A 27,216-nucleotide genomic window follows, 5' to 3' on the forward strand; every position below is an offset into this window, starting at 1 on the left:
GTTGCTGAGATTCCGATCGAAAACGAGTGATTGTATTTCCCCACTCCGTCATCTTGAAACCGGCATGTTTGATGTAGCCCATATGTTAGTCACCAATCCTCCTTCCAAATTATTTAACACCGCACGCACCCTGACATAGTACACCGCCACAGCCAACTTCCAGGTTTGTTTTGTCTTTATTAAAGTGCTAAGCTTAAATTATATCGTATTTATTATTTACAGTTTGCTAATTTGATAAAGAATGAAAAGGCAAGTGAAATGTACAAGATAATAAGGGTTTAAAGAAAGCTTTTTGTTTGTTCATTTAAATTTTTTACAAAAGAAAAAAGGTTGAAAGAAAGGGAAAAAAATGTACAGCTATTTCAATTATTTTATAAAGCTATTAACATTAATAAACCCCTTCCTATATCAAGATGAGTATTTTTTTTTCAATTATTGTGACCATAATCCAGAGTTGTGCTAAGAGACTTTAGAACTTGCGATAAAAGACTTCTGTCCTAAATAACTGGATACCGTTATTTTCACTCACCTAGCATTAACTATACTAGTGCGTCTCAAAAAATTAGAATACCATGAAAAAGTTCCTTTTTTTCATAATTTAATTCAAAAAGGTAAACTTTCATATATTCTATATTCATTACATGTAAAGTGAAATATTTAAAGCCTTTTTTGTTTTAATTTTGATGATTATGGCTTATAGCTCATGAAAATCAGAAATCCAGTATCTCAAATTATTAGAATATTCCCTAAGATCAATCAAAAAAAGGATTTACAATACAGAAATGTCCAACTTCTGAAAAGTATATTCATTTATACACTCAATATTTGGTTGGGGCTCCTTTACCATGAATTACTGTATCAATGCGGTGTGGCATGGAGGTGATCAGTCTGTGGCACTGCTGAGGTGTTATTGAAGCCCAGGTTGCTTTGATAGAGGCCTTCAGCGTATCTGTATTTTTGGGTCGGGTGTTTCTCATCTTCCTCTTGACAATACCCCATAGATTCTCTATGGCAGGGGTGTCAAACCTGATCCATAAAGGGCCTTGTGGCTGCAGGTTTTCATTCCAGCCATGCAGCAGCACACCTGACTTGGCTCATTCAATCAACTGAACTGTCTTCACACAGTCAAATACTTGCAGCCACACCCACCCTTGATTAAAGGGTGGGTGTGTCAGTTGATTGAATAAGCCAAATCAGGGTGCTGCTGCATGGCTGGAATGAAAACCTGCAGCCACACGGCCCTTTATGGATCAGGTTTGACACCCCTGCTCTATGGGGTTCAGGTCAGGCAAGTTGGCTGGCCAATCAAACACAGTAATATCATGGTCAGCAAACCATTTGGTAGTAGTTTTGGCACTGTGGGTAGGTGCTAAGTCCTGCTGGAAAAGGAAATCAGCATCTCCAAAAAGCTCATCAGCAGATGGAAGCATGAAGTGCTCTAAAATCTCCTGGTAGATGGCTGTGTTGACTTTGGACTTGATAAAATACAGTGGACCAACACCAGCAGATGACATGGCACCCCAAATCATCACAGACTGTGGAAACTTCACACTGGGCTTCAAACACCTTGGATTCTGTGCCTCTCCACTCTTCCTCCAGAACCGTGATTTCCAAAGTAAATGCAAAATGTACTTTCATCTGAAAAGAGGACTTTGGACCACTGAGCAACAGTCCATTTCTTTCTCTCCTTAGCCCAGATAAGACACTTCTGGCATTGTCTCTGGCTCAGGAGTAGCTTGATATTAGGAATGCGAAAGTTGTATCCCCTTTCTTGAAGATGTCTGTTCGTGATGGGTCTTGATACACTGACACCAGCCTCAGTCCACTCCTTGTGAAGCTCTCCCAAGTTCTTGAATCAACTTTTCTTGACAATCCCCTCAAGACTGCGGCCATCCCTGTTGCTTGTGTACCTTTTCCAGCCACCCTTTTCAGCAATGACCTTTTGTGGCTTACCCTCCTTGTGGAGGGCATCAGTGATCATCTTCTGGACAACAGTCAAGTCAGCAGTCTTCCCCATGATTGTGGTTGTGTGTACTGAACTAGACCGAGAGCTACACCGTGTTCATACTGTTTTACTCAAACTCGAAATGAAATATTCTAATATTTTGAGATGTTTTTTTTTGTTTGTTTTTGTACTGTATGCCATACTGATTAAAATTAAAATAGAAAAATGCTTGAAACATTTTAGTTTATGTGTAATGAGTCTATAATATATAACATTTTCACTTTCTTAAATAACTGATGGAAAATATTGAACTTTTTCACAATATTCTAATTTTTTGAGATGTACTAGTAGATGTTTTTTCATGGTGTAGCGTTTCCTGAGAGCTCCTTGTGCCAAGTTTTGTTTAAAATGTTTTATCAGGGTACTTCTATTGAAAAAGATGCCGTAGTTTCTGCTCTTGAAATTTTCTCAGAGCACAGTTTGCAGTCCACTTTGTTTGATTGCCATCATTTATCCTGAACTGTGGCCAGATCGCTGTCATTTTGTGTCCTCTGTTAATTTGAGCAGCACCGTACACCAGGCTTGGGTCTCATAGGATAACCTGGTATTGGATGTTGGATTCGGAGTATTTTTACATGTATGAGAACTTGAGTATGGTATTGGACTGATACCTGATACTAGTATTGGTATTGATGCCAATGCACCCCTAATCTATTAAATAATTAATTAATAAAAGTATTAAGGTATATTTTGATAGCTTTGGCTACTGTTAAATAAATCACTGATAATGACAAGGCAAATACAAATCTTCATCCTTTAATCCCACTTGTGTCTCTTTCTGATGAATGCAAGTTGGTTTGTGAAGCAGTTACAGTGGTGCTTGAAAGTTTGTGAACCCTTTAGAATTTTCTATATTTCTACCTAAGTATGACCTAAAACATCATCAGATTTTCACGCAAGTCCTAAAAGTAAAGAGAACCCAGTTAAACAAATGAGACAAAAACATTATACTTGGTTATTTATTTATTGAGGAAAATGATCCAATATTACATATCTGTGAGTGGCAAAAGTATGTGAACCTTTGCCTTCAGTATCTGGTGTGACCCCCTTGTGCAGCAATAACTGCAACTAAATGTTTCCGGTAACTGTTGATCAGTCCTGCACACCGGCTTGGAGGAATTTTAGCCCATTCCTCCATACAGAACAGTTTCAACTCTGGGATGTTGGTGGGTTTCTTCACATGAACTGCTCGCTTCAGGTCCTTCCACAACATTTCAATTGGATTAAGGTCAGGACTTTGACTTGGCCATTCAGATAATTCAGACTTCATTGTTCCATGGCAAGCTGTCCTGGCCCAGATGCAGCAAAACAGGCCCAAACCATGATACTACCACCACCATGTTTCACAGATGGGATAAGGTTCTTATGCTGGAATGCAGTGTTTTCCTTTCTCCAAACATAACGCTTCTCATTTAAACCAAAAAGTTCTATTTTGGTCTCATCCGTCCACAAAATATTTTTCCAATAGCCTTCTGGCTTGTCCACATGATCTTTAGCAAACTGCAGATAAGCAGCAATGTTCGTTTTGGAGAGCAATAGCTTTCTCCTTGCAACCCTGCCATGCACACCATTGTTGTTCAGGGTTCTCCTGATGGTGGACTCATGAACATTAACATTAGCCAATGTGAGAGAGGCCTTCAGTTGCTTCGAAGTTACCCTGGGGTCCTTTGTGACCTTGCTGACTATTACACGCCTTGCTCTTGGAGTGATCTTTGTTGGTCGACCACTCCTGGGGAGGATAACAATGGTCTAGAATTTCCTCCATTTGTACACAATCTGTCTGACTGTGGATTGGTGGAGTCCAAACTCTTTAGAGATGGTTTTGTAACCTTTTCCAGCCTGATGAGCATCAACAATGCTTTTTCTGAGGTCCTCAGAAATCTCCTTTGTTCGTGCCATGATACACTTCCACAAACATGTGTTGTGAAGATCAGACTTTGATAGATCCCTGTTCTTTAAATAAAACAGGGTGCCCACTCACACCTGATTGTCATCCCATTGATTGAAAACACCTGACTCTAATTTCACCTTCAAATTAACTGCTAATCCTAGAGGTTCACATACTTTTGCCACTCACAGATATGTAATATTGGATCATTTTCCTCAATACATAAATGACCAAGTATAATATTTTTGTCTCATTTGTTTAACTGGGTTCTCTTTATCTACTTTTAGGACTTGTGTGAAAACCTGATGTTGTTTTAGGTCATATTTATGCAGAAATATAGAAAATTCTAAAGGGTTCACAAACTTTCAAGCACCACTGTAACTAGAGTTTTGGGCTGGCAGAAAAGTTGGGAATGTTTTCCGAGCTGTATTTTCTTGGGTGTAAAAAAAAAATTAACCTACATTTTAAAAATGATTATGTTTAACGGTTTAAAACAATCTTGGTCTGGGATACTTTGAAATGACATTTCTTTTGAAGTGACATGATTTACATCTAAGTCATGTCTACACCTTTGTTTTTCCATTCATCCTCTCTCTACCAGGCCCCTCTCGCCCTCACAGGTTGTTGGTGTTTATTAACCCCTATGGAGGGAAGAAAAAAGGGAAGCAAATCTATCACTCCTTAGTGGATCCTCTATTTGAGCTGGCTGGCATCAGCTGTCATGTTGTGGGTAAGCCGCATGCAACGCCACTCGGGTATCTTGGGTGTTCTCAAGTCTCACTAAGACTGGCTCTCAAGTGACACACCGTAGGTCTTTATCAAGAAGTGGGAAGGAAATAGAGCCAGGTGAAAAGAGAGAGGGGAGAAAGTTGGATCAATTATTAAGCTGACCAAATTACAGTAGAAACCCAGGCTCTACTTAACTATATTGGTTTATTGTTTAGTAAAAAGAAACTTGTACCAAGTGCAGTCGGAGGAGAATTGATAAACCTTGGTGACAGTCGAGGGTTTACATTTAATTTTTTAGATTTTAAGCCATGGTTTAAATAATTAGTTTAAAATAACATCTTGTTTTAGTGACGGAACGAGCAAATCAGGCGAGAGACCATATCCTGAAGAAAGATCTGACCGGGTTTGACGGGTAAGTAGCACCATATTGTACCATGTCACATGAAATTAGACCTTAATCGGCACCTATTGTTCAAGTTAAAGCATTTTGCAAACATTGAGCAGGAAACCTTAGGGCCCGTGTATATCGTTACTCAGTGATTAAACCCTCTTAACAATCCTTGTAGTTCAGCATTAACTAATTTCTTTCTTTAGCAGCCAACTGTATGATTTGGAGCTTTATGCTTCAGCAGACTTTGTTCGTTTCTTTCCTTCCTGCATAGAGTGATTTGTGTGGGTGGAGATGGAATGTTCAGTGAGCTGTTGCATGGCGTGATTGGACGAACCCAGCAGGAGGCGGGTGTTTCAGAGCATGACCCGTCTGTGATGCTGCAGCCATGTGACCTCCACATCGGCATCATTCCAGCAGGTTTGTAATGGGTTGGGACAAACAACTTTGGGCAGTGAAGTAAGGATAAAAATTGACAAGAGTGTTCTAGGAAATGAATCAGTGTGGTGCATCTGGACGCAAAACATCGTAGTCACTGTAATGACCAGAGTTAATTATTTTTCAATAACAGCATGACCCAAAACATTATATTTCTCCTGTACCACAGCAATTTGCAAACACTAACCATTTTTGTTTGTTTGTTTGTTACACATACTTGGTCTCCATTGAAAGTTGTATTTAATGTTGTGGAACATGTATGAAACAAATCACTTGTGTTGCAAGCTTTAAACACTTTTTCCTTCACCAGACTCTCTCCTTTGTCTTTTGGTTAATGAGACAAAGAAATGCTGCTTGTCATGTTTCCAAAAAAACTAAGGACTTTGTCCTGAGGACTTTCTTATGTCAGGGGGAGAAAAAAAAAAGGCTTAACTCAACCTATTAAAGTGCTAACACTGGAGACACCTTCCAGAAGTGATAAACGCCCCTTAACAGAAAACTTCACCTTATCAAAAATAAAGTGCTTGTGGAACGTGCCCCATACAAGTCCCTGTGTATGTTGTTCTAAGATATAGCATTAGAACAAATATATAATATATATCCTTAGCAAAAAGTAGTATACTTAAAGTTCATTTTATTAAGGATTACTTTACTTACTTACTGCCCGCTATGCCTTCTGGCATGTAGGGCAGCAACGAAGGACCTCCACTCCGGTCGGTTCTGGGCTAGCTTCTGGACACCTCCCCATGTTAGATTCAGAGATGTCATCTCTTCCTCTACTGTGCGACGCCAGGTGGTCTCGGGTCGTCCTCTTTTCCTTCGCCCTTCCGGTGTCCAGTGCAGGGCAACTCTTGTAATGTTATCTTGTTCTCTCCTCAGAACATGTCCAATCCAGTTCCAACGCCACCTTGTTATTATTTCATTCATACTGTCTTGATGACATCTTATTAACAGTTCATTAGATATTTTGTTAGGCCAGAAAATCCGACATATCTTCCGCAGGCTCCTAGTATGAAAAACTGACAGTTGATGGATGTCACTGGCTGTCATTCTCCAGCATTCTGCACCATAGAGGAGGGTGGATAGAACACAGCTCTGGTACAACTTCAGTTTTGTCTTGAGTCTGTACTGTTGTGACTTCCAGATGTTGTTTAAGCTCCTGAAGGTATTCCTAGCTTTGTTTATTCTACTTTTGATGTCACTGTGCGCACCTCCATCTTGTTTTACAGTACTACCAAGATAGGTAAACTCGTCCGTTACTGGTAGGGCATCACCATTTACATGGATTGGTAGTGGGTCGGAGACATTTAGGACCATCATTTCAGATTTCTTCTGATTTATTTTCAGGCCAACTTGTTGTGCAAAATAGCTCAGCCGTTCTGTCTTCTCCTGCATGTGTTGGTGAGTGTGTGCGACTAGAGCCAGATCATCAGCAAAGTCGAGGTCTTCTAATGCTGAGAAGAGGGTCCATCGTATGCCTCTTGTTTTGTCTTCTGTTGTACGGCACATCACCCAGTCGATAACGATGTTGAAGAGTAATGCTGATATCACACAGCCTTGTCTGACTCCAGTCTTTACCTGGAATGCCAGGTTACTGTTTCCTACCCTGCATTTGAAGTTGGTGTAGAAAGCCTTGATAATATCCACTATATGTTGTGGGATCCCATACTTCCTCAGGATTTTCCAGAGGCTGTCCCGATGTACACTATCAAAGGCTTTTTCAAAGTCGACAAAATTGATGTATAATTGCCTCTGCCATTCTGTGCACTGTTCAATGATGTTACGTAGTGTGAATATGTGGTCTATGCATGATTTCCACTTGCGGAATCCTGCCTGTTCCTTCCTGAGCTTCTCATCAACCGCCTCTGTAAGACGTTGTATGATAACTTTTGCCATGATCTTGCTTGGTATCGATAGAAGTGTAATTCTGCACCAGTTATTACAATTCCTCAAGTTGCCCTTCTTTGGTATCTTTATAATAATGCCTTCCAACCAGTCATCAGGTATTTCCTTCTTCTCCCAAATAGCTTTGAAAAGTGGTTGAAGCAGTTTGGAGGCTATGTCTGGTTCTGTCTTGAAAAGCTCCGCATTCAGATTGTCTTGGCCAGGGGCTTTACCACTTTTTAAGGTCTTAATGGCTGAAACAATTTCTTCCCTTGTTGGTGGGTCAATGCTAATTTCCAAGTCACTTTCTGCAGGTTCTACATCTGGTTCTGTTGTGGGTGGTGGTCTGTTCAGCACTTCCTTAAAATGCTCAGCCCAACGAACTTCTTGTTTTGCCTCAGTTGTTAACAATTGGCCCATTTTGTCTTCTATTGGCAGCTCAGTTGTTCTTCTGTGTTTTCCACTGACTACTTTGGTGATCTTGTAGACTTTCCCTTGTTCTCCTTTTCTAGCTGCTTCTTCTGCTTGGTTTGCAGGATCTTCTAGGTATGCCCGCTTATCAGCTCTGGCTTTCCTCCTTACTGCTTTGTTGGTGTCTTGGTATTGTTTCTTGTATCTTTCCCTCAGTCTTTCAGACTTTGTGTCATTTATTTGTTTCTTCAAGGCCCTTCTATTTTCAACTGCTTGCCATGTGTCTTCATGTATCCATTCTTTCTTTTGGTTTCATTTGTAGCCAAGGCAAGATTCACTTGCCTTCACAAAGGCTGTTTTGGTCTGCTCCCACATGGTGTTGATATCCTCTGGTTCTGGTTCTCTATGGTCTAACATATCTGATAGTGCTCGGAATCTGTTCTTTAGTTGTAGAACAAATGCACCTTTGACTTTGGTGTCTTGTAGCTTTCCAACATCGAAATGCTTTCTAGCTGCCTTTTTGCTACCATCTTTTCTAAGCTTTACTCTCAGCATAGCTGTAACCAAATGGTGGTCGCTGCCAATGTCAGCTCCCCTTTTGACTCTGACATCAAGCAAAGAACGTCTCCAGGTGCCATTTATCATGAGATGGTCGATTTGATTTTGATCTCTTCCATTTGGGGAGCACCATGTTAGCTTGTGGATGTCCTTGTGCTGGAACAACGTTCCGCCAATGACTAGGTTGTTTACAGAGCAAAACTCTGCCAATCTCTCCCCATTCTCATTCATTCTTCCGCAGCCTTCTCTACCCATTGCCCTGTCATGTTCGTCATTGTTGTTTCCTACTTTGGCGTTAAGGTCTCCCATCACTAGTCTCAAGTCATGACCTGGTGTAGCTTCTAAAACAGACTGCAGTTGTTCATAGAATTCATCATTTTATTAAGTATGCTTCAGTATAAGTATAGCAAGTATACTACAGACCATGTACTTTTAGCGTACTAGAAAGTATACAAATTTAATACTTTTTTGGACTAAATTGGAACATTTCAAGTTTATAAAAGTATACTTTAAAGTTAATTTTAAGTTTGCAAAACTACACTTTAAAGTATACAACAAGTACACTCATCTATATACTATCAATGTACTTGGTATATCCCTCTCGTATGCTTAAAGTATACCACTAGTTACTATCGATATACTGCCATTGTCGGCACAGTGGTGTAGTGGTTAGCGCTGTCGCCTCACAGCAAGAAGGTCCGGGTTCGAGCCCCGTGGCCGGCAAGGGCCTTTCTGTGCGGAGTTTGCATGTTCTCCCCGTGTCTGCGTGGGTTTCCTCCGGGTGCTCCGGTTTCCCCCACAGTCCAAAGACATGCAGGTTAGGTTAACTGGTGACTCTAAATTGACCGTAGGTGTGAGTGTGAATGGTTGTCTGTGTCTATGTGTCAGCTCTGTGATGACCTGGCGACTTGTCCAGGGTGTACCCCGCCTTTCGACCGTAGTCAGCTGGGATAGGCTCCAGCTTGCCTGCGACCCTGTAGAACAGGATAAAGCAGCTACAGATAATGAGATGAGATACTGCCATTGTACTAGTTATATACTTTTTTGGGGGGGCTTTTTTCACCTTTATTGGATAGGACAGTGTAGAGACAGGAAATGAGCTGGAGAGAGAGAGATGGGGAGGGATCAGGAAATGACCTTGGGTCAGAATCGAACCCGGGTCCCCGGATTTATGGTATGGCGCCTTAGTCGACTGAGCCACGACACCCCTTAGTTATATACTTCGAGTCCCTATTTTTAGTTTATTATTGTATACTTGACGTATACTGTTATAAACGTTGGTTATTTCATTAGTTTACTTGTTATACTTTAAGTTTGCTTAGCATATTACTTGTAGCTTACCATTTATATACTGGAAATATACTCCTTAAAGTATTCTTAAAGTTTACTCATACTGTATGTACACAAGAGTGTGATGCATTTACAAAATCACAAGACAGAATGTTGAAAACAAGTTTGATATATTTTCAAACATTTCAAAAACAAAGACCTATGAAATCAAGTCCTTCCTTACTGGAGAAATTGATCAATCAAGTCAAGTCAAAAGTTTTTCTGTATGATTTTAAGGTACATAAAGATGATGCAATTGAGCACACATACTATATACTGTAAAGTTTTAAACTCCAGCATTATATTATATTAATATATAAATTAAATGTTAAACATGAGTCAATGACTTGACCTTATTATGCACTTGGAGCAAGATATACCAAGTATTAGTACTTTGTGGCAGAAAAACGTAAAAAGTATACTAAAGTATAAGTTTTAGTATTAAAGTATAAGTGTAAGTCTTAGTATTAATGTACTTAGTCTTAGACTTTTGTTTATACTTTTCAGTATAAGCCAAGTATACTTCACTATACTATTCTTAAGTATATAAAATATAGTTTATAAAAAGTCAACTTCAAGTATACTTCCTCAGTTTTAGTAAAAAATAAGTATACTCATAGTACACTTGAATAAACTTCTTTTTGCTAAGGGTAAACCTGGTTGCTGTGGTTTTTTTGTTTTTTCTGCAGCTGACACTATTGTCAGTGCTGCATTTGTGGAATATTAATCATCACATAATTAATCATCCCAGTCAAGAATTCTATATATATTCAATACTGATGCATCATTATTAAAATGTCTCGTGTTAGGGATGGGGATATTGGACAGGGAGATTGAATTGAACCATACTGTTTAGCATTTTTTTTTTACTCTTCCTCTGCAGGTTCTACAGATTGTGTTTGTTTTGCTACAGTAGGTGTGAATGACGCGGTTACATCGGCACTGCACATCATTATCGGTAAGACTTTTAAGATCATGAAAATGTCACAATGTGCCACTTAACATTTAAAGGTGCAATAGTTCATTGAGTTATACTAGTAAGAAAAAGCATGGAAAGTGTTTAGAATATTTTAACAGAAAAAGGTTTAAGTCATGACCTCAGCACAAGTGTATGAAATGGCTGAAAACCCATTTGGAGACTAGAAGGGCACTCGGAGAGCACAGACCTCCACCAAGGACAATAGTCAACTCTTCTGTGATGTGCAAATTTACAACCACTTTATATGTCTGGATCTTCTTCTTTTGGCTGCCCCCGATTAGGGGTTGCCACAGCGGATCTTTCGTCTCCATTGCTCCCTGTCTTCCGCATCCTTCTCTACCACACCTGCCACTTTCATGTCCTCTCTCACCACATCCATGTATCTCCTCTTTGGCCTTCCTCGTTTTCGTTTGCCTGGCAGCTCCATCCTCAACATTCTCCTTCCCACATGCTCTGCATCTCTTCTCAGGATGTGCCCATACCATCTCAGTCTCATCTCTCTCTTAGCTTCATTCCCAAGCTCTCCACATGTGCTGTCCCTCTGATGTGCTCGTTCCTTATCCTGTCCAACCTCGTCACTCCCATCGCAAACCTTAACCTCCTCAACTCCGCCACCTCCAACTTTGCTCCTGTCCCTTCGTTAAGGGTACGGTCTCCAATCCATACATCACAGCTGGTCTCACTACTGTCTTATACATCTTACCTTTCACTTTTGCTGGGACTTTCCGATCACAAATGACTCCCGAAATCCTTCTCCAACTGCTCCACCCTGCCTGCACTCTCTCACCTCACCATCGCAGCCCCCGTTTTCCTGCACAGTTGACCCCAGGTACTTGAATTCACCAATTTTCTTTACGTCTACTCCTTGCATCTTCACTACACTCTCATCCCCATTCTCATTGATGCACGTGTATTCTGTTTTGCTACTGCTCTCCTTCATTCCTCTTTGTTCCATTGCATACCTCCATCTCTCCAAACCCAACTCAACCTCCTTTCTACTTTCACCACATATCACAATATCATCCGCAAACATCATGTTCCATGGTGACTCTTGCCTCACTTCGTCTGTCAAGCTATCCATCACTATGGCAAACAAGAAAGGACTCAAAGCAGATCCTTGATGAAGTCCCACCTTCACCTTGAACCATTCAGTCGTTCCAACTGCACACCTCACTGCTGTTTCACTGTTCTCATACATGTCTTGCACCACTCTAATATACTTCTCATTCACTCCACACTTTCTCATACAATACCATAACTCATCTCTCGGCACTCTATCGCATGCCTTCTCCAGGTCTACAAACACACAATGTAGCTTTCTCTGGCCTTCCCTGTACTTCTCCATTAACATTCTTAAAGCAAAAAATTGCATCCAACGTGTTCTTCCTTGGCATAAACCCATACTGCTGTTCACAGATTGCTACCTCTCTTCTCAAGCTCGCCTCCAATACCCTTTCCCATAACTTCATGGTGTGGCTCATCAATTTTATCCCTCTGTAATTACTGCAGCTCTGTACACCTCCCTTATTCTTGTATATTGGGACTAGCACACGCTTCCTCCATTCATTCGGCATTTTCTCATTTTCTAGGATCTTATTAAACAATCTCGTTAGGAACTCCACAGCCGTCTCACCCAAACATCTCCAAGCCTCAATCGGGATACCGTCTGGTCCGACTGCTTTCCCAGTCTTCATTCTTTTCATGGCTGCCCTCACCTCATCCTTACTAACCAACTCTGCTTCCTGATTTGCTGTCTCCAACGAATCTGACCTTTTCTCTCTTGGATTCTTCTCATTTAATAAATCCTCAAAGTACTCTTTCCACCTTCTTAATACACTCTCTGTTTGTCAGCACATTTCCATTTACATCTTTCATCACTCTTACCTGCTGTACATCCCTCGCTTCCCTGTTTCTCTGCCTAGCTAGTCTGTACAGGTCTTTCTCTCCTTCCTTGGTTTCCAGTCTTTTGTACAACTCCTGGTATGCATCTGCTTTCACCTTCACTACCGCTCTTTTTGCCTTCTGTCTCGTCTCTCTGTATAGCCGCCTGCTTTCCTCATCTCTCCAATCATCCCAATTCTTCTTTGCTAGCCTCTTCTCTTTTATAATTTCCTGCACTTCTTTGTTCCACCACCATGTCTCCTTGTCTTCCTTCCTCCTTCCCGATGACCACCCTAGCACCTTCCTTGCTGCCTTTCTTACTAGTATAGTAGTAGTATCCCAATCTTCTGGCAGACTTCCATTACCACTCAATGCTAGTCTCATTTCTTCCCTAAACTCCTTCTGATGTTCAACCTCTTTTAGTTTCCACCGCTTAATCTTCGGCTCCACTATTTCACGCTTCCTCTTTTTCACTTTCAAGCTCATCCTGCACACGACCACTCGATGTTGTCTAGCTACACTCTCCCCTGCCATCACTTTCCAGTCTCCAATCTCCTACAGGTTACCCCTTCTGCAGAGTATGTAGTCCACCTGTGTAGATCTTCCTCCACTCTTAAACATCACCCTGTGCTGCTCTTTCTTCTCGAAGTACAGTATGTATTGACTATTGCCAAATTCATCCTCTTTGAAAAATCCACCACCATTTGCCCTTCCACATTTCTCTCTCTTACACCATATCTGCCGATCACGTCCTCATCTCCTCTGTTTCCCTCGCCAACATGTCCGTTGAAATCTGCTCCTATCAGCATGCGCTCCTCCTTCGGTATACTTTCTACCACTTCATCCATCTTTTCCCAGAAAGACTCTTTCTCTTCATTCTCACATCCAACCTGTGGGGCACACACACACACAACACTGATTACCACTCCTTGAATCTCCAACTTCATGCCTATCACTCTATCTGACACCCTCTTCACATCAATCACACTGTTGACCAACTCTCCCCTCAAAACAATACCAACACCATTTCTCTTTCCATCGACTCCATAATAAAACAACTTGCATCCACCTCCAATGTTCTTGGCCTTACTTCCTTTCCACCTCGTCTCCTGCACACACAAAATGTCCAACTTCCTTCTTTCCATCATACCTGCTAACTCTCTCACTCTGCCAGTCAATGTTCCCACATTCAGTGTTCCTAACCTCCTTCCCTTCCATCTTTCACGCTCTCTCCTAACACACCTCCCCCCTCTCTTTCTCCTTCTCCGTTTTGACACAACAGTAGCATACTTTCCACCGGCACCCTGTTGACCAACAGTACCGGAGGCAGTCGTTGTTAACCCGGGCCACGACCGATCCAGTATGGTATTTCTCTTTTCAGTCCGCATGTTAGATTTGGCACAGTTTTATGCCAGATGCCCTTCCTGACGCAACCCTCTCCAGTTTATCCGGGCTTGGGACCAGCACCAAGAGAACGACTTTATATGTCTGGATATATTTCCAAAGCTATTAGAATTACAATACCAGTTAAGTTTGTACACCCCTACTCTACTCATTCGTGGGTTTTTATCCCCCGCTGGGACGAAGTGACTTAATACAGGTGGTGTAGTGGTTAGCACTGTCGCCTCACAGCAAGAAGGTCCTGGGTTTGAGCCCAGTGGCCGGCGAGGGCCTTTCTGTGTGGAGTTTGCATGTTCTCCCCGTGCCTGTGTGGGTTTCCCCTACAGACATGCAGGTTAGGCTCTAAATTTACCGTAGGTGTGAATGGTTGTTTGTCTCTGTGTCAGACCTGCGACTTGTCCAGGGTGTACCCCGCCTCTCGCCCGTAGTCAGCCGGGATAGGCTCCAGCTTGCCTGTGACCCTGTAGAACAGGATGAACAGCTACGGATAATGGAGACTTAATACACATAAAGAAAAAAACGTTTAATTAGAAGGCATGTCCAAAATTTTTTGACTGTATGCGCCCACATGTATATCCTAGAGGACTACTGGTACCTGTGAGTGTGGATTGCAATATAGCACCATCATATTCCTACATTGGTTATGTTTTGCTACTACTGAACTTCTATCGGAATTGAAGACGTATGGCATTGTTGAGCACAGACTTCTGCCCAGGTCAAATGCTGTATCTCGCAACATCGGTGAAGGAGCAACTAAATCTGTGGACCTGCCCTGTGACTCAGATCCACTCAAATTTAATAGGTTCTTCCTTGGCCCATGCTACACCCTTCCAAGTTTCATGGAAATTGGGTTAGTAGGCAACCCTATTTACAGACTGCGCTGGCAACATAACCTCCTTGATGGAGGTAAAAAGTCTAGTCTGGAATGCTTTTTGTGTTTTGAATGCGCCTTCTTTAAGTAATGTTATAGACACTCTACAGGCCACTGTAGATTTGTTAAAAAGCATCATTCTGACCTCAAACCCACCAACATAATTGTTAGACATACATTCTTCATAAAAGAAATGGACTAAGCTTTCATAATACACCTTAAATAAGCTACATTATTTAATATAAGTGTGTACTGCAAGCAGTGCAGTCATTATGGGGAAAATGTTTTCTTTATGTATCGTAGTATAATATCACTCATGTGTCATAGTATTTTCATAGTAAATATAAAAAGGAGGCCTGGTCTTATGAGCAGAGGAGTACCCTTATCTACTTACTGACGCAGTGATTGATTGATTCCAGGAGACTCTCAGCCTCTGGATGTGTGTTCTGTCCATCATCATTCTACACTGGCGCGTTATTCCGTCTCACTGGTGGGCTACGGTTTCTATGGTGACGTGTTGGCTGAAAGTGAGAGGCACCGCTGGATGGGACCTCTCAGATATGATTACTCAGGTAAATTCCGAATGCATATAGGCTTCTGATGCCTACTTTATTATTGTCTGCATTGTTTACTGAATGTAAACATAGAAAAGTCTAACAGTTATAAGCTTTTGGGTTTTTATACATTCGCTCTCTGAACAGATTGTATGTTATATTTGTTTTGATGTACTTGGAGATAATACATTTTGAACTGATGTGAGAAATGGCCTGAAATTACTTTGGCCTTGGTGGACTTTCTTTCCATGCGCCAAGCACCCATGTTAAAAAACAAAATGACGTTAATGAAGTTTAAAAACAACAACATTGATTCCACTCTCTCCATCCCTGTGTGTGCTCTCTGTTTAGGTTGTTTAATGTATCTGTGCAACAGGAGCTATCAGGGAATAGTGCAATATCTACCTGCGGACTCCCAGATCACCAGCCCCAGAGACAACAGTCGCTGCCTCTCTGGGTAAAGACAGAGTTTAAAAAATAAAAATCACAGTCTAGAACTTTGTTTGTGCATGACCTATCTTAAAGGTGGAGTCTGTCAGAAATCACGCTTGCATTTTGTTTCACGTTCTATCAGATTTTAATCAAATATTTTTAGAGGTGGTTCTCTGGTCTCTCTGGTGCCTCAACCAATTTGAACAAATACCTCTTTTCCACCAAATCAGTTCCAGGGCTGGTTCGGGGCCAGTGCTGGTGCTGGTTCACAACTTGTTCAACTTGCGAGCCAGCTGAGAACCAGTTTGCTTTTCCATAGCTCGTGGTGCTAAGCGGAGCCACGTCATTACGTCGCTGTATACGTCAGTTACGGCGCTACGTTTACATAAACCTTGGCGCGAATATCAAAGCAAAAACAACATGGAAGAAGCAGCAGCGGCAACAACAACAATAATAATGGCTGACTTCGCGTTTGGACAGCTGCTGCTTCTCGTTGCTTAAAAATGGCGATCTTTCACGGTCTTGTTATTGTTGTTGGTCTTAACAACTCCGCCCCCCCGCTGACGTAAGCGGTTCTTTCCTCTGGCCCAGCAGAGAGTTGGTGCTAGCCTGGAACCGGTTTTTCTGGCCCCAGAGCCAGTTCTTTGTCAGTGGAAACAGAAAACCCGGTTCCAAACTAAGCAAGCACTGGCCCCGAACCAGCCCTGGAACTGCTTTGGTGGAAAAGGGGCAAATGAGATGTACTGATTTGCCCATCAGTCACATTGCCTGTCTGTTCAGAAACCCTCCCATATCTTGTATTAACTTCAGGCATTCAGCACGTTTGGGGTCATAACTTTAAGGGAACACTTAAGACGGGGAACGTATTGGTCTGGATTAAGAGTTTCAAAATGGCTACCTCCAGCTAAAATCTGCCAAATCACTGACGGTCCCTTTTTAATGTGAAAGAGGCTGGAGTAAATTGTACAGACCTCACATAAATGGCTTTTATAATAGACACAATCACTTGATGAAGGAAGAAGGAAAGCTGTAATATATCTAAAAAGAAAAAAAAATACTGCTTGTAAAATTAACTGTGAGAAGCTGTGTAAACTCAAGAAATTAAGATGAAGTAATTTTGTAAGATAATCCCACAAGATGTGCACCCACTAGAGATACCATTAAAATGTACAAAGCACAGGAGGCTAAAAGGAGACCTTGCATGCCTCATCAGAACATCACTAATGGACTGAGCTCCTCAAAGCTGTTGCTACCCGATGGCTGCTGTGTCCATGACTCCTCAGTAGGCAGGTAATGTGATCCCTGAGGAACCGAGCAGTCCGTGAATCGGTGCAACTTGCTGAAGTGAACTGTGAACATAAAATTGGCCTGATATTTAATACTTGTTAAGTTTGGTGTTTTCCAGGGTAGGGCAGTCTCTCTCTCTCTCTCATATATATATATATATATATATATATATATATATATATATATATATATATATACACATACCCCCACAGTTATGTGCAAAATAATAGCAGCCCAACATCACTAATGTGTTTAATTACTGATTTTGGCAGAAATGATAATACAACATGGGGGAAAAATAGGTGCAGCCGAGTCATGGGCAACCAACAGAATCAAGTCATGACATGTACTCTGCTAATTGGGCGTAATTGACTCATTTAATGAAAGGGGCGTGTTCAAATTAATAGCAGTGTGGATTTCAATTAGTGAGGTCATTCATTCTGTGAAGAAACAGGTGTCAATTATGGCCCTTATTTAAAGAAGGAGGACAGCAAATGTTGTACCTGCTGGTTTTAGCCCTTGCTCAGTGAGTAAAATGGGTCGTTCCAGACGTTGTACTGAAGGAGAAAGAGCTTTGCTCAAGAAGTTGATTGAGAGGGGAAAACATATAAAGAAGTGCAGAAAATAATTGGCAGCTCGGCTAAAATGACCTCAAATGCCTTAAAATGGCAAACAAAACCCGAAACATGTGGTAGGAAAAGAAATACTACCATCCGCGTAGATCATAGAATAACAAAAATGGCAAAGAAGCATCCAATGATCAGCTCCAGGGAAATCAAAGAAGATCTTCAGTTACCTGTGAGTACTGCAACAATCAGAAGACGCCCATTTCTATTTGCAAGAAACCCTCGTAAAGTACCATTGCTGAAAAAAAGACGTGTTGAAAAGGTTACAGTTTGCCAAAGAACACACTGACTGGCCTAAAGAGAAGTGGCGCAACATTCTATGGACGGATGACAGCAAGATTGTTCTTATTGGGTCTAAAGGCCACAGACGGTTTGTGAGACGACCCATAAACACTGAATTCAAGCCACAGTACACTGTGAAGACTGTAAAACATGGAGGTGCAAGCATAATGGTTTGGGGATGTTTCTCATACTTTGGAGTCGGGCCCATTTATCGCATACCAGGCACCATGGACCAGTTTGAATACATCAGAATACTGGAAGAGGTCATGTTGCCTTATGCTGAAGAAGAAATGCCCTTGAAATGGGTGTTTCAGCAGGACATTGACCCCAAACACACCAGCAAGCGGGCAACATCCTGGTTCCAGACCAACAAGATTGATGTTATGAAGTGGCCAGCCCTGAGAATTTGTGGAGTGACATCAAAAATGCTGTTTTTGATGCCAAACCCAAGGATGCAGAAGAACTGTGGAACGTAATCCAGTCAGCTTGGGCTGGAATATCTCTTCGCAGGTGTCGGATGTTAGTTGACTCCATGCCACACAGATGTAAAGCAGTTATCAGAAATAAAGGTTATACAACTAACTATTAGTTTAGTGATTAACAGAAAAGCTAAATCTGTAAACAAATTTCAGTTTATACTGTAAATATTCAAGTTTGTAAATGAAAATGCAGACACTGCTATTTTTTTTTGAATAGCCTAGTCTTTTTTTTTTTCTTCATTTTCAGTTTAAAATTTATATTTTGTTCATGTGTTCATTTGGAATTGAATGTGCAGTGCTCCCAGTGCCCTTGTGTATATGGAAATAAATGCTGTTATGAGGATTGAGCTTTTTCTCAGTTGTTTTAAACACCCTGCTATTATTTTGCACACACGTGTGTGCGCGTATTATATAAATAAAAATGTGTGTATATGTATGTAAATAAATAAAATATACACACACTGTCCTGCTTAGCAGAACTAATGTATTGCTCTGTATATAGAATCTATTGCTCAATCCACACATCCTTAGTTGCAGCTACCTGTTACACCTGAATATCTACCTATAAAATGTAACCGTGCCTGTATGTGCAGGTGCAGAGTATGCTCGGAAAGCACCGAGAGACTGTTCCCCCACTCAGAGAGCTGCAGCTCGCTGTACAGCAGACAACTCGGCCAGTATGGCACTGAATCAGAGGGTAAGACTCATCGCCTGTTGGGGCCTGTGCCCACTAGATTTTTTTTTTTTTTTTGTGCCAGCAGTGTACATGACCTCATTTTCAGAGCACTTCTCTTATGCACTTATTGTTGCTAGGGTATAAAAAAAATCATTTTCTAGCACTTCTGCATTCCTTTGTTGTGAATGTCATGTCCCATTTACTTTTGAAAGGCAAGTTCAAATATTGATCATGGTAACCCTTCAGTGTTGGATTGTAAATAACTGGGTTGCCAGTAACATCAATGTTCAACAATGGCAGAGGAGAACTTGGATCTTGTCTTCACACGGCACATATTTGCATCGATGCTGCACCGATGTATTTTGTTGCGATATATCTTACACCGGTGTAAATTTTGTGGAGCGTTCACACGTCACAAACCTGCTTACTAGAGAGAAACGTGTTAGCACCGGTGCAGCCCCACTTGCGTTCACACGGCAGTTTTTGTGACCGTGCTATACGATAGTAATAATGCGGAAATGAAATATGCACATGCGTGAAAATGTGCTTCCTTTTTCCGGTTGTCATGGCATCACCAAGCACCGGGAAAACAACGTGGATGAAGACACCAGTGTTGCCGGATACTGCTGATGTTTTCCATCCCAAAATATGTTCAAAGCCGCCAAAATGCACTTAAAACCACCCAATCTGGCAACACTGGAAGACATGCAGTTCTGTTGTTGATATTCGCCATTTTGGAAGCGCAAAATACCAGGATACAAATTATGCAATGCCCGTATGTAATCAACTCTCCTCACGCGTAGCGAGTCTACCCCTGTAGCGTTCAGACGTCCCATTTTATATCGGTGCTGCCCCGCAAACTAGCATTTACTCCAGAGTAAATTTCTTAAACCACCTCCCGAGCAGGGTTAGATTTGCACCGGTTTAAGCAGCTTTCAGGGGCTACACCGGTATAACTTTGTACCGTGTGAACGCTCTACCGGGGCAGCCCCGGTGCTACACCGGAGTAAAAGTTGCCGTGTGAACACCCCTCAAGTCCCACCCCTTTCTTGATTTTTTTTTTCATTGGCTGGTGAGAGAGAAGTGACCTTGACAAGCTCATTGTTTCAAAAGTTGAACTATTTTCAACTACCTATAAAATGTAACTGTGCGCACGCACGCAGAGTATTACTTCTGAAAGGTTACCATGATCAAAGCAGGAAAAAAAAGTGTATGCGAAGGGTGTTTTTGTACCGGGGACACCGAGTTCTGTCAATGCTGAATTAGACTCTGCCAGCACAAAAAAAAGCATTTGATGGATGCAGACCCTAACACTCAAGTAGAGTAGCCAAACTCAATCACAAATTAGAAGGGCACTCGGTAGAGTGCATACCTCTACCAAGCCACATATCAACAGCTGAATCAAATCACTTGAACCTTGGATAATACTAAAGCTGTACACCAAATTTCATCCAAATTTGTTCACTACTTTTTGGGTTACATTGGGAAGAGACCAAAAAAAAAAAAAAAAAAATCCCAGATCCGCATACATATCCGGATTTGCATCAAAATCTAAATCCGTCATCCCTTGGCCTATGGCTAACCTTTTTTCCTCAATTTCATCAAAATCCATTCACTACTTCTTGAGTTGCGTTGGGAACAAACAAACAAATGGAGATGAAAACAACCTCCTCCAACAAATTTGGCAGTGGTAATTCTGTAAAGGTAGAAGAATTGAACTAAGATCACGTAATAAACATTTAAAGTCACCAATCATCTTTGGGCATTTTTCTACTGCATACTGATGTGTCATGGGGTTGATGGGGGTAGAATTAGCCTTTCTATAGAAACCGTAGCATCTTAGAATGAGCACGTTAAGGCAAATCACAGGTTTATATTACAGTCAGCACCAGTGTCCGAGCTGTTATAGAAAATTAATCAACACAATTTTTAGATTCAAGAACTCAGCAGCAGTGTTATAAAGGCTTTTAAATTTAAATCTGTGATAGAAACATAATCCGTTTTAAGAGTAAATAGTAAGAATCAAAATCAAGGTCCCTCCTGTGCCAGGACCTGATCTTCCTCGGCAGTTTCCTGTCCCAGTACTAACCAGGCCTTTGGCGCATTGGGCAGCGCCAATCTCTTTCAGTAACCCTCGGCCTCTCACCTATTACATAGCTAGGGTTATAGTGGGGGGGCTAGTCCTCTGGTAACCGCAAAAGTTTGAGTCCCTACTTGCATCTGTATTGTGGCGTGCCTCACTAGGTGGCAGCAAGTACTACACTGAGTGCAGAATTATTAGGCAAGTGAGTATTTTGACCACAACATCCTTTTAATGCATGTTGTCCCACTCCAAGCTGTTTAGGCTTGAAAGCCTACTACCAATTAAGTATATCAGGTGCGGTGCATCTGTGTAATGAGAGGGGGTGTGGTCTAATGACATCAACACCCTATATCAGGTGTGCATAATTATTAGGCAACCTCTTTTCCTCTGGCAAAATGGGTCAGAAGAGAGATCTGACAGACTTTGAAAAGTATAAAATTGTGAGATGTCTTGCAGACGGATGCAGCACTCTTGAAATTGCGAAGATGTTGAAACGTGATCACCGAACAATCAAGCGTTTCATTGAAAATAGTCAACAGGGTCGAAAGAAGCGTGTGGGGGAAAAAAAGGCGCAAAATAACTGCACATGATCTGCGGAAAATCAAGCGTGAAGCTAACAAGCAGCCATTAGCATCCAGTTCTGCCATATTCCAGAGTTGCAACATTCCTGGAGTGTCAAAGAGTACAAGGTGTGCAATACTGAGGGACATGGCCAAGGTAAGGAAGGCTGAAAAACGACCACCACTGAGTAAGGCACACAAGATAAAACGTCAAGACTGGGCCAAGAAATATCTTAAGACTGATTTTTCTAAGGTGCTGTGGTCTGATGAGATGAGCGTGACTCTTGATGGGCCAGATGGATGGGCCTGTGGCTGGATCAGTAAATGGGCACAGAGCTCCACTCCGACTCAGACGCCAGCAAGGTGGAGGTGGAGTACTGCTATGGGCTGGTATCATCAAAGACGAGCTTGTTGGACCTTTTCGAGTTGAGGATGGACTCAAACTCAACTCCCAGACCTACTGCCAGTTCCTGGAAGAAACCTTCTTCAAGCAGTGGTATAGGAAAAAGTCAGCATCTTTCAAGAAGAACATGATTTTCATGCAGGATAATGCTCCATCTCATGCGTCCAAATACTCCAATGCGTGGCTAGCCAGTAAAGGTCTGAAAGGTGAAAAAATAATGACATGGCCCCCTTGTTCACCTGACCTAAATCCCATAGAGAACCTGTGGTCCATTATAAAACGTGAGGTCTACAAAGAGGGAAAGCAGTACACCTCTCTGAACAGCGTCTGGGAGGCCGTGGTTGCTGCTGCACACAATGTTGGTCGTGAACAGATAAAAAAATTGACAATCTATGGATGGAAGGCTTTTGAGCGTCCTCATGAAGAAGGGTGGCTATATTGGTCACTGATTTGTTTTTGTTTTGTGTTTGAATGTCAGATATGTTTATTTGCAAATCTGGAGTTGTCATATCAGTGTACCTGGTGAAAATAAATAAGTGAAATGGCTACATATTTGGTTTTTATTAAGTTGCCTAATAATTCTGCACAGTGAAAGTTACCTGAACACATACATATTCTCCTAAAATGGCCAAAACTAAAAACACCCCACTCTAACTTCCATACATATTCAGCTTTGATATTTATGAGTCTTTTTGTTTGATTGAGAACATAGTTGTTCAATAATAAAACTAATCCTCAAAAATACAACTTGCCTAATAATTCTGCACTCCGTGTATTTTGATAATGGTCTTTGGTATGACCCGACTGTGAGTTGATCTCGCAGTTTCCCGGTCAAGAAGCAGACACACTAACTACTAGTCCAGCTTGTGGTAAAGAGTATGAATAAACCCATGTTAATCTAAAAGAAATTAAAAAAAAAAAAAAAACACATTAATACACCTCAAACCTCTGTAAAGTTTCATCTAAAGGTCACTCCTGTCAACCCTGCACTTGAATATCATTATTTCTTGTTGATTCCATCTTGAGCATAGACCATTGAGCTGAAATCCACTGGTATTAAATCAGTGGCCAGTAGGATAAAAGACCAGTTACCATTTTTTGGTGCAGATTTTTTTGGTGTCCTTTTAAAGCTAAAGTGATCCAGGATAGAATGACTATAGTATGACCACAAGCAGCCAGAACTGCTTCAATGCACCTTGGTACAGATTCTGCAACTGAGGTGGGACACCGTTTTTCCAAAAGATATTCCCTCAAAAGTTGTTTTTATGATGGCGGAGAGTGCTGTCTAACATGTTGCACCAAAATCTCCCATAGATTAGGTTGAGATCATCCTGTAAGAGACCACTCCAATCTGGCTAGGAACGTTTCATCATGGGATAAAGATCATCAGTCAGAAGAGCTCGGTATTGATTTGTAATGACTGGAGAAAGCAGGTAGACACCCAAGCAGGCCTGGAGTGAAAGCGTGAAACTCGACACAGACAGGAACCCGAGTCCCAGATGGAACTAGGTTCTCTAAAAGTTAAGAGTGACGGGTTTGGAAATATTATTTGGAGAGACGCAAGAATGTAATAAGTAGCCACCCACAACCAGTTTGACCCAATGTTAAGATGGCACTCCTCGTTTTAGAGGTGTTCCAAGTTTAACATGTTGTGCTTTATTGTTTGCCCTCAGGTGAGTGGTCAAGTGTTGAGGGCAGATTCAGATGCGTGTCCCTCACCTGCATGTCCAGCTCATGTCCACGGAGCCCCAAAGGTCTCTCGCCCTCGGCACACCTGGCCGATGGGACAGGGGACCTCATCTTGGTGAGGAACACTAACCCCCTGGGTTTCCTCACGTACCTGCACAGGCACACTACCTCACAGGATCAGGTGAGGACAACCATGTTCGGTCTTTCCCTCTATAGTTTGGTAACTTCACAATTAATGTTGCTTTAATTTTACTTCGGTTTGGGCTAATAATTTCCAACATGTATTTTGAAATTGATCATTTCCTTGTCCCTTTCTTCCAAAAGTCTTATTGATAAACTAAGCAATCAGTGCACTATAATTAAGCTAAGGTTACATTAATAAGAATGTGGAGTGAGTGTGGAACCATCCATTGCTGCTTAGATTTTAGGGAGATAAAAGCACCAAATAATTCTATACAACATGGACACCGATTTTATTGAAGGCACATACACACCCACTATGCATCTGACTGACCAATAATTGTGAATACATCACTGGATAGGGTCAAAACTACTACTTTTTAAATAATTAAAACCCCATGATGTGAGAATTGGTCTTTTTTTTTGCTCTTTGGCTCCCCCTACAGTTGCAGAGTGTAATCCACTTTTATGCCACTGTAGAAAATGCAATAGCATTTTCAGACCATATCATTTGCTAAATGTTTGAATGTGGAGTGTGTGTGTGTGTAATCAGCATGTAGGCATGTACTGCAGATAATATACATTGGGAAGTGTAAATAATTACAAGCTAGCTGAGAGAGGTTTGTAAAGTTGGAAGGTTTCAAGGCTTATTTAACATGAGATTGATGAAGAGTGACCAAACATTTTGCTGTGAGATTTATTTATATCAGGGTTTCCGCACAGTCTTAAAGTCTAAAATTTGATAATCCTAATTTAAGGCCTTAAAAAGTCTAAAATATGAGCATATTTTGCATTGTAGGTCTTAAATCCTTACGTCCATTTACCCCATTCGCTTTTTTTTTTGTTAAATGCGTTGGTGATATTCATAATTAGTCATATAGGCTAAGCCTACTTAGTATCAATAGGCTACGCTGCAAACTACAAATGAGACACAGTGGAATCCGGCATCTAGCCCGGTTGGCATGGTGATGCACAGGGCATGGTATGCGTGCATTTAGACAGTAGAGCCTAAAAGAAGCGAGGGAGATTGTCACGGTTTGTAGCAAAATGGGCAAATGCAAGTTTAACGACTGCTGGCTTGAACGCAATGATTTCGTAGACTGGTTAAAACGTGTACCAAACAATCCGTTTGAGGCGTACTGCACATTGTGCAAAAGAACACTCAAACTCAGCACCCTGGGTGTAAAGACACTGGAATCGCACGCGAAAGCGGAGAAGCACCAGGCTGCCCATAAAAGTCTGCAACAATCGCATGCCATCACTCAATTTTGTTCACCGTTGTCAGGTCCAAGCACATCTCGAGACGGTGTATCAGCTAACTCCGTGCGAACTGTAACGCTACAACACACAAACCGTACGGAATCGAATGCCTCATCCTCAAGTGATTTGCGGGATGTCTTTGGCTCCACTGCAACTTAGTTCCTCATTAATGCAAGAGCACACGCTAGGGATGTAATGAGTTCATTGGTGAACGATGATAAATTTTGTTATTTTGAAAGTAATTCAGACTCTCCCAATTTTCTTTATTTTTTTGTGTGGCATAAGTCTTAAATTTAACCTGTTATGGTCTTAAAAAGGTCTTAAGTCTTAAATTGAACTTGTTCAAGCCTGCAGAAACCCTGTATATGCTAGCCTGAGACAGGACTGGGGTTACCTTTTTGTCATCCTGAAAAATTACAAATCTCCCCACGACAGAGAAAACACCAAGGTTACAGCCTACATCACAATCTTTCATAAATAAGATGATTGACAGGGACGTACACTCTGCCGTTGGATTGTCATTGTTTTCCCGTTAGCCGTGAGACAGATCACTACTTGTGGCTTGAATTAAATGTGCATGCGCAGGCTTTTTTTTTTGCCACACTGCAAGTACACGTATTGCACCCAACTCAGAATAGTAACCTGCTATGCTAACCTAACCAGAACCGTACTAACACAGACATGGTTAATGCTGGGGGATGGTAAGAGACAAGGAACAGCTAGTCAACTAAATTAACCTTACAAAAACATGGATGCCCCTGAAACAAAGTGATGCCAACAAAGTCCGATAGCAGCCAACACTATTGATGTCTGAGTGTTGTAGAGCAAGTTCTCTAACCTCACTTTGAGATGTTGCTAACTGCTAAACCGCTGTCAAAATTGATCGACTTATGATCAAAAGCTAGCGAGTTGACAACTTTGCTAACAGCCAAACATCAAGTAAGTGCAACACAACATGGAGCAAGGCAGCTAATGTAATGTTACTTATTAATCCAACAGAAAGAAGCCCAGCTTGCTGTTGGCCTTTCAGTGTTTTAGCTCTCTTGGCAATGAGTAAAATCCAGTCTAAGATTTACTCTTCTCCGGATCTCTTCACCTCGAGGTCCTCGACTGCCATGATGTCTGTACAGAGAATACTGACTTAGCTTGTTTTTATGGGAAATTGTTTCGCCGTTTTATTTTGGAGGCTGGCAGGGGTGCAGTAAAGAGTTACAGTTCTAATGAGATGTCTCAGGGACGCATCACCAGAGTTACATAGTGGTTTAACTGGTGACCCGGACTTGGAATGGAAAACAAGCTATTCTCCTGATTACAAATCACTGTACCATCAAAATGATTTTGAAGCTAAAATCTTAAGGTAAATTTTCTACCTCGTGTTGCTCATTCATTTCATTATCTCTAGCCGCTTTATCCTGTCCTACAGGGTCGCAGGCAAGCTGGAGCCTATCCCAGCTAACTACGGGCGAAAGGCGGGGTACACCCTGGACAAGTCGCCAGGTCATCACAGGGCTGACACATAGACAACCATTCACACTCACATTCACACCTACGGTCAATTTAGAGTCACCAGTTAACCTAACTTGCATGTCTTTGGACTGTGGGGGGAAACCGGAGCACCCGGAGGAAACCCACGCGGACACGGGGAGAACATGCAAACTCCGCACAGAAAGGCCCTCGCCAGCCACGGGGCTCGAACCCAGAACCTTCTTGCTGTGAGGCAACAGCGCTAACCACAACACCACCGTGCCGCCCCTCGTGTTGCTTTAAAAAAAATTAAAAGATTAGATTTTCACTGTGCTCAGGTTAATTGTTACGCATAACTATCTGAATGCAGTGTTTAAATAAACTAATACTTTTTTTTTTTTTTTTAAATAATAACCCCATAAAGTATCATCCAAAAATAGGATACAGGAAATTATTTTTGACTGGTGAGAAATTGAACA

General features: G+C 41.5%; 1 protein-coding gene across 1 annotated transcript in view; it reads left to right on the plus strand.

Moving 5' to 3' along the window:
* The window catches only part of zgc:158263 (ceramide kinase family protein), a 42,047-nt gene that overhangs the window by 12,121 nt on the left and 2,710 nt on the right, over positions 1-27,216 (plus strand). The window contains exons 4-11 of the mRNA XM_060937485.1: positions 4,495-4,623; positions 4,971-5,034; positions 5,285-5,430; positions 10,514-10,588; positions 15,182-15,334; positions 15,668-15,773; positions 19,016-19,119; positions 23,818-24,014. Of these exons, the coding sequence (XP_060793468.1) occupies positions 4,495-4,623; positions 4,971-5,034; positions 5,285-5,430; positions 10,514-10,588; positions 15,182-15,334; positions 15,668-15,773; positions 19,016-19,119; positions 23,818-24,014 (974 nt within the window). The remainder of the gene's footprint in view (positions 1-4,494; positions 4,624-4,970; positions 5,035-5,284; positions 5,431-10,513; positions 10,589-15,181; positions 15,335-15,667; positions 15,774-19,015; positions 19,120-23,817; positions 24,015-27,216) is intronic.

This window comes from Neoarius graeffei, chromosome 13 (genome assembly GCF_027579695.1).
Source record: "Neoarius graeffei isolate fNeoGra1 chromosome 13, fNeoGra1.pri, whole genome shotgun sequence".
In the NCBI taxonomy this organism is placed as follows: domain Eukaryota; kingdom Metazoa; phylum Chordata; class Actinopteri; order Siluriformes; family Ariidae; genus Neoarius; species Neoarius graeffei.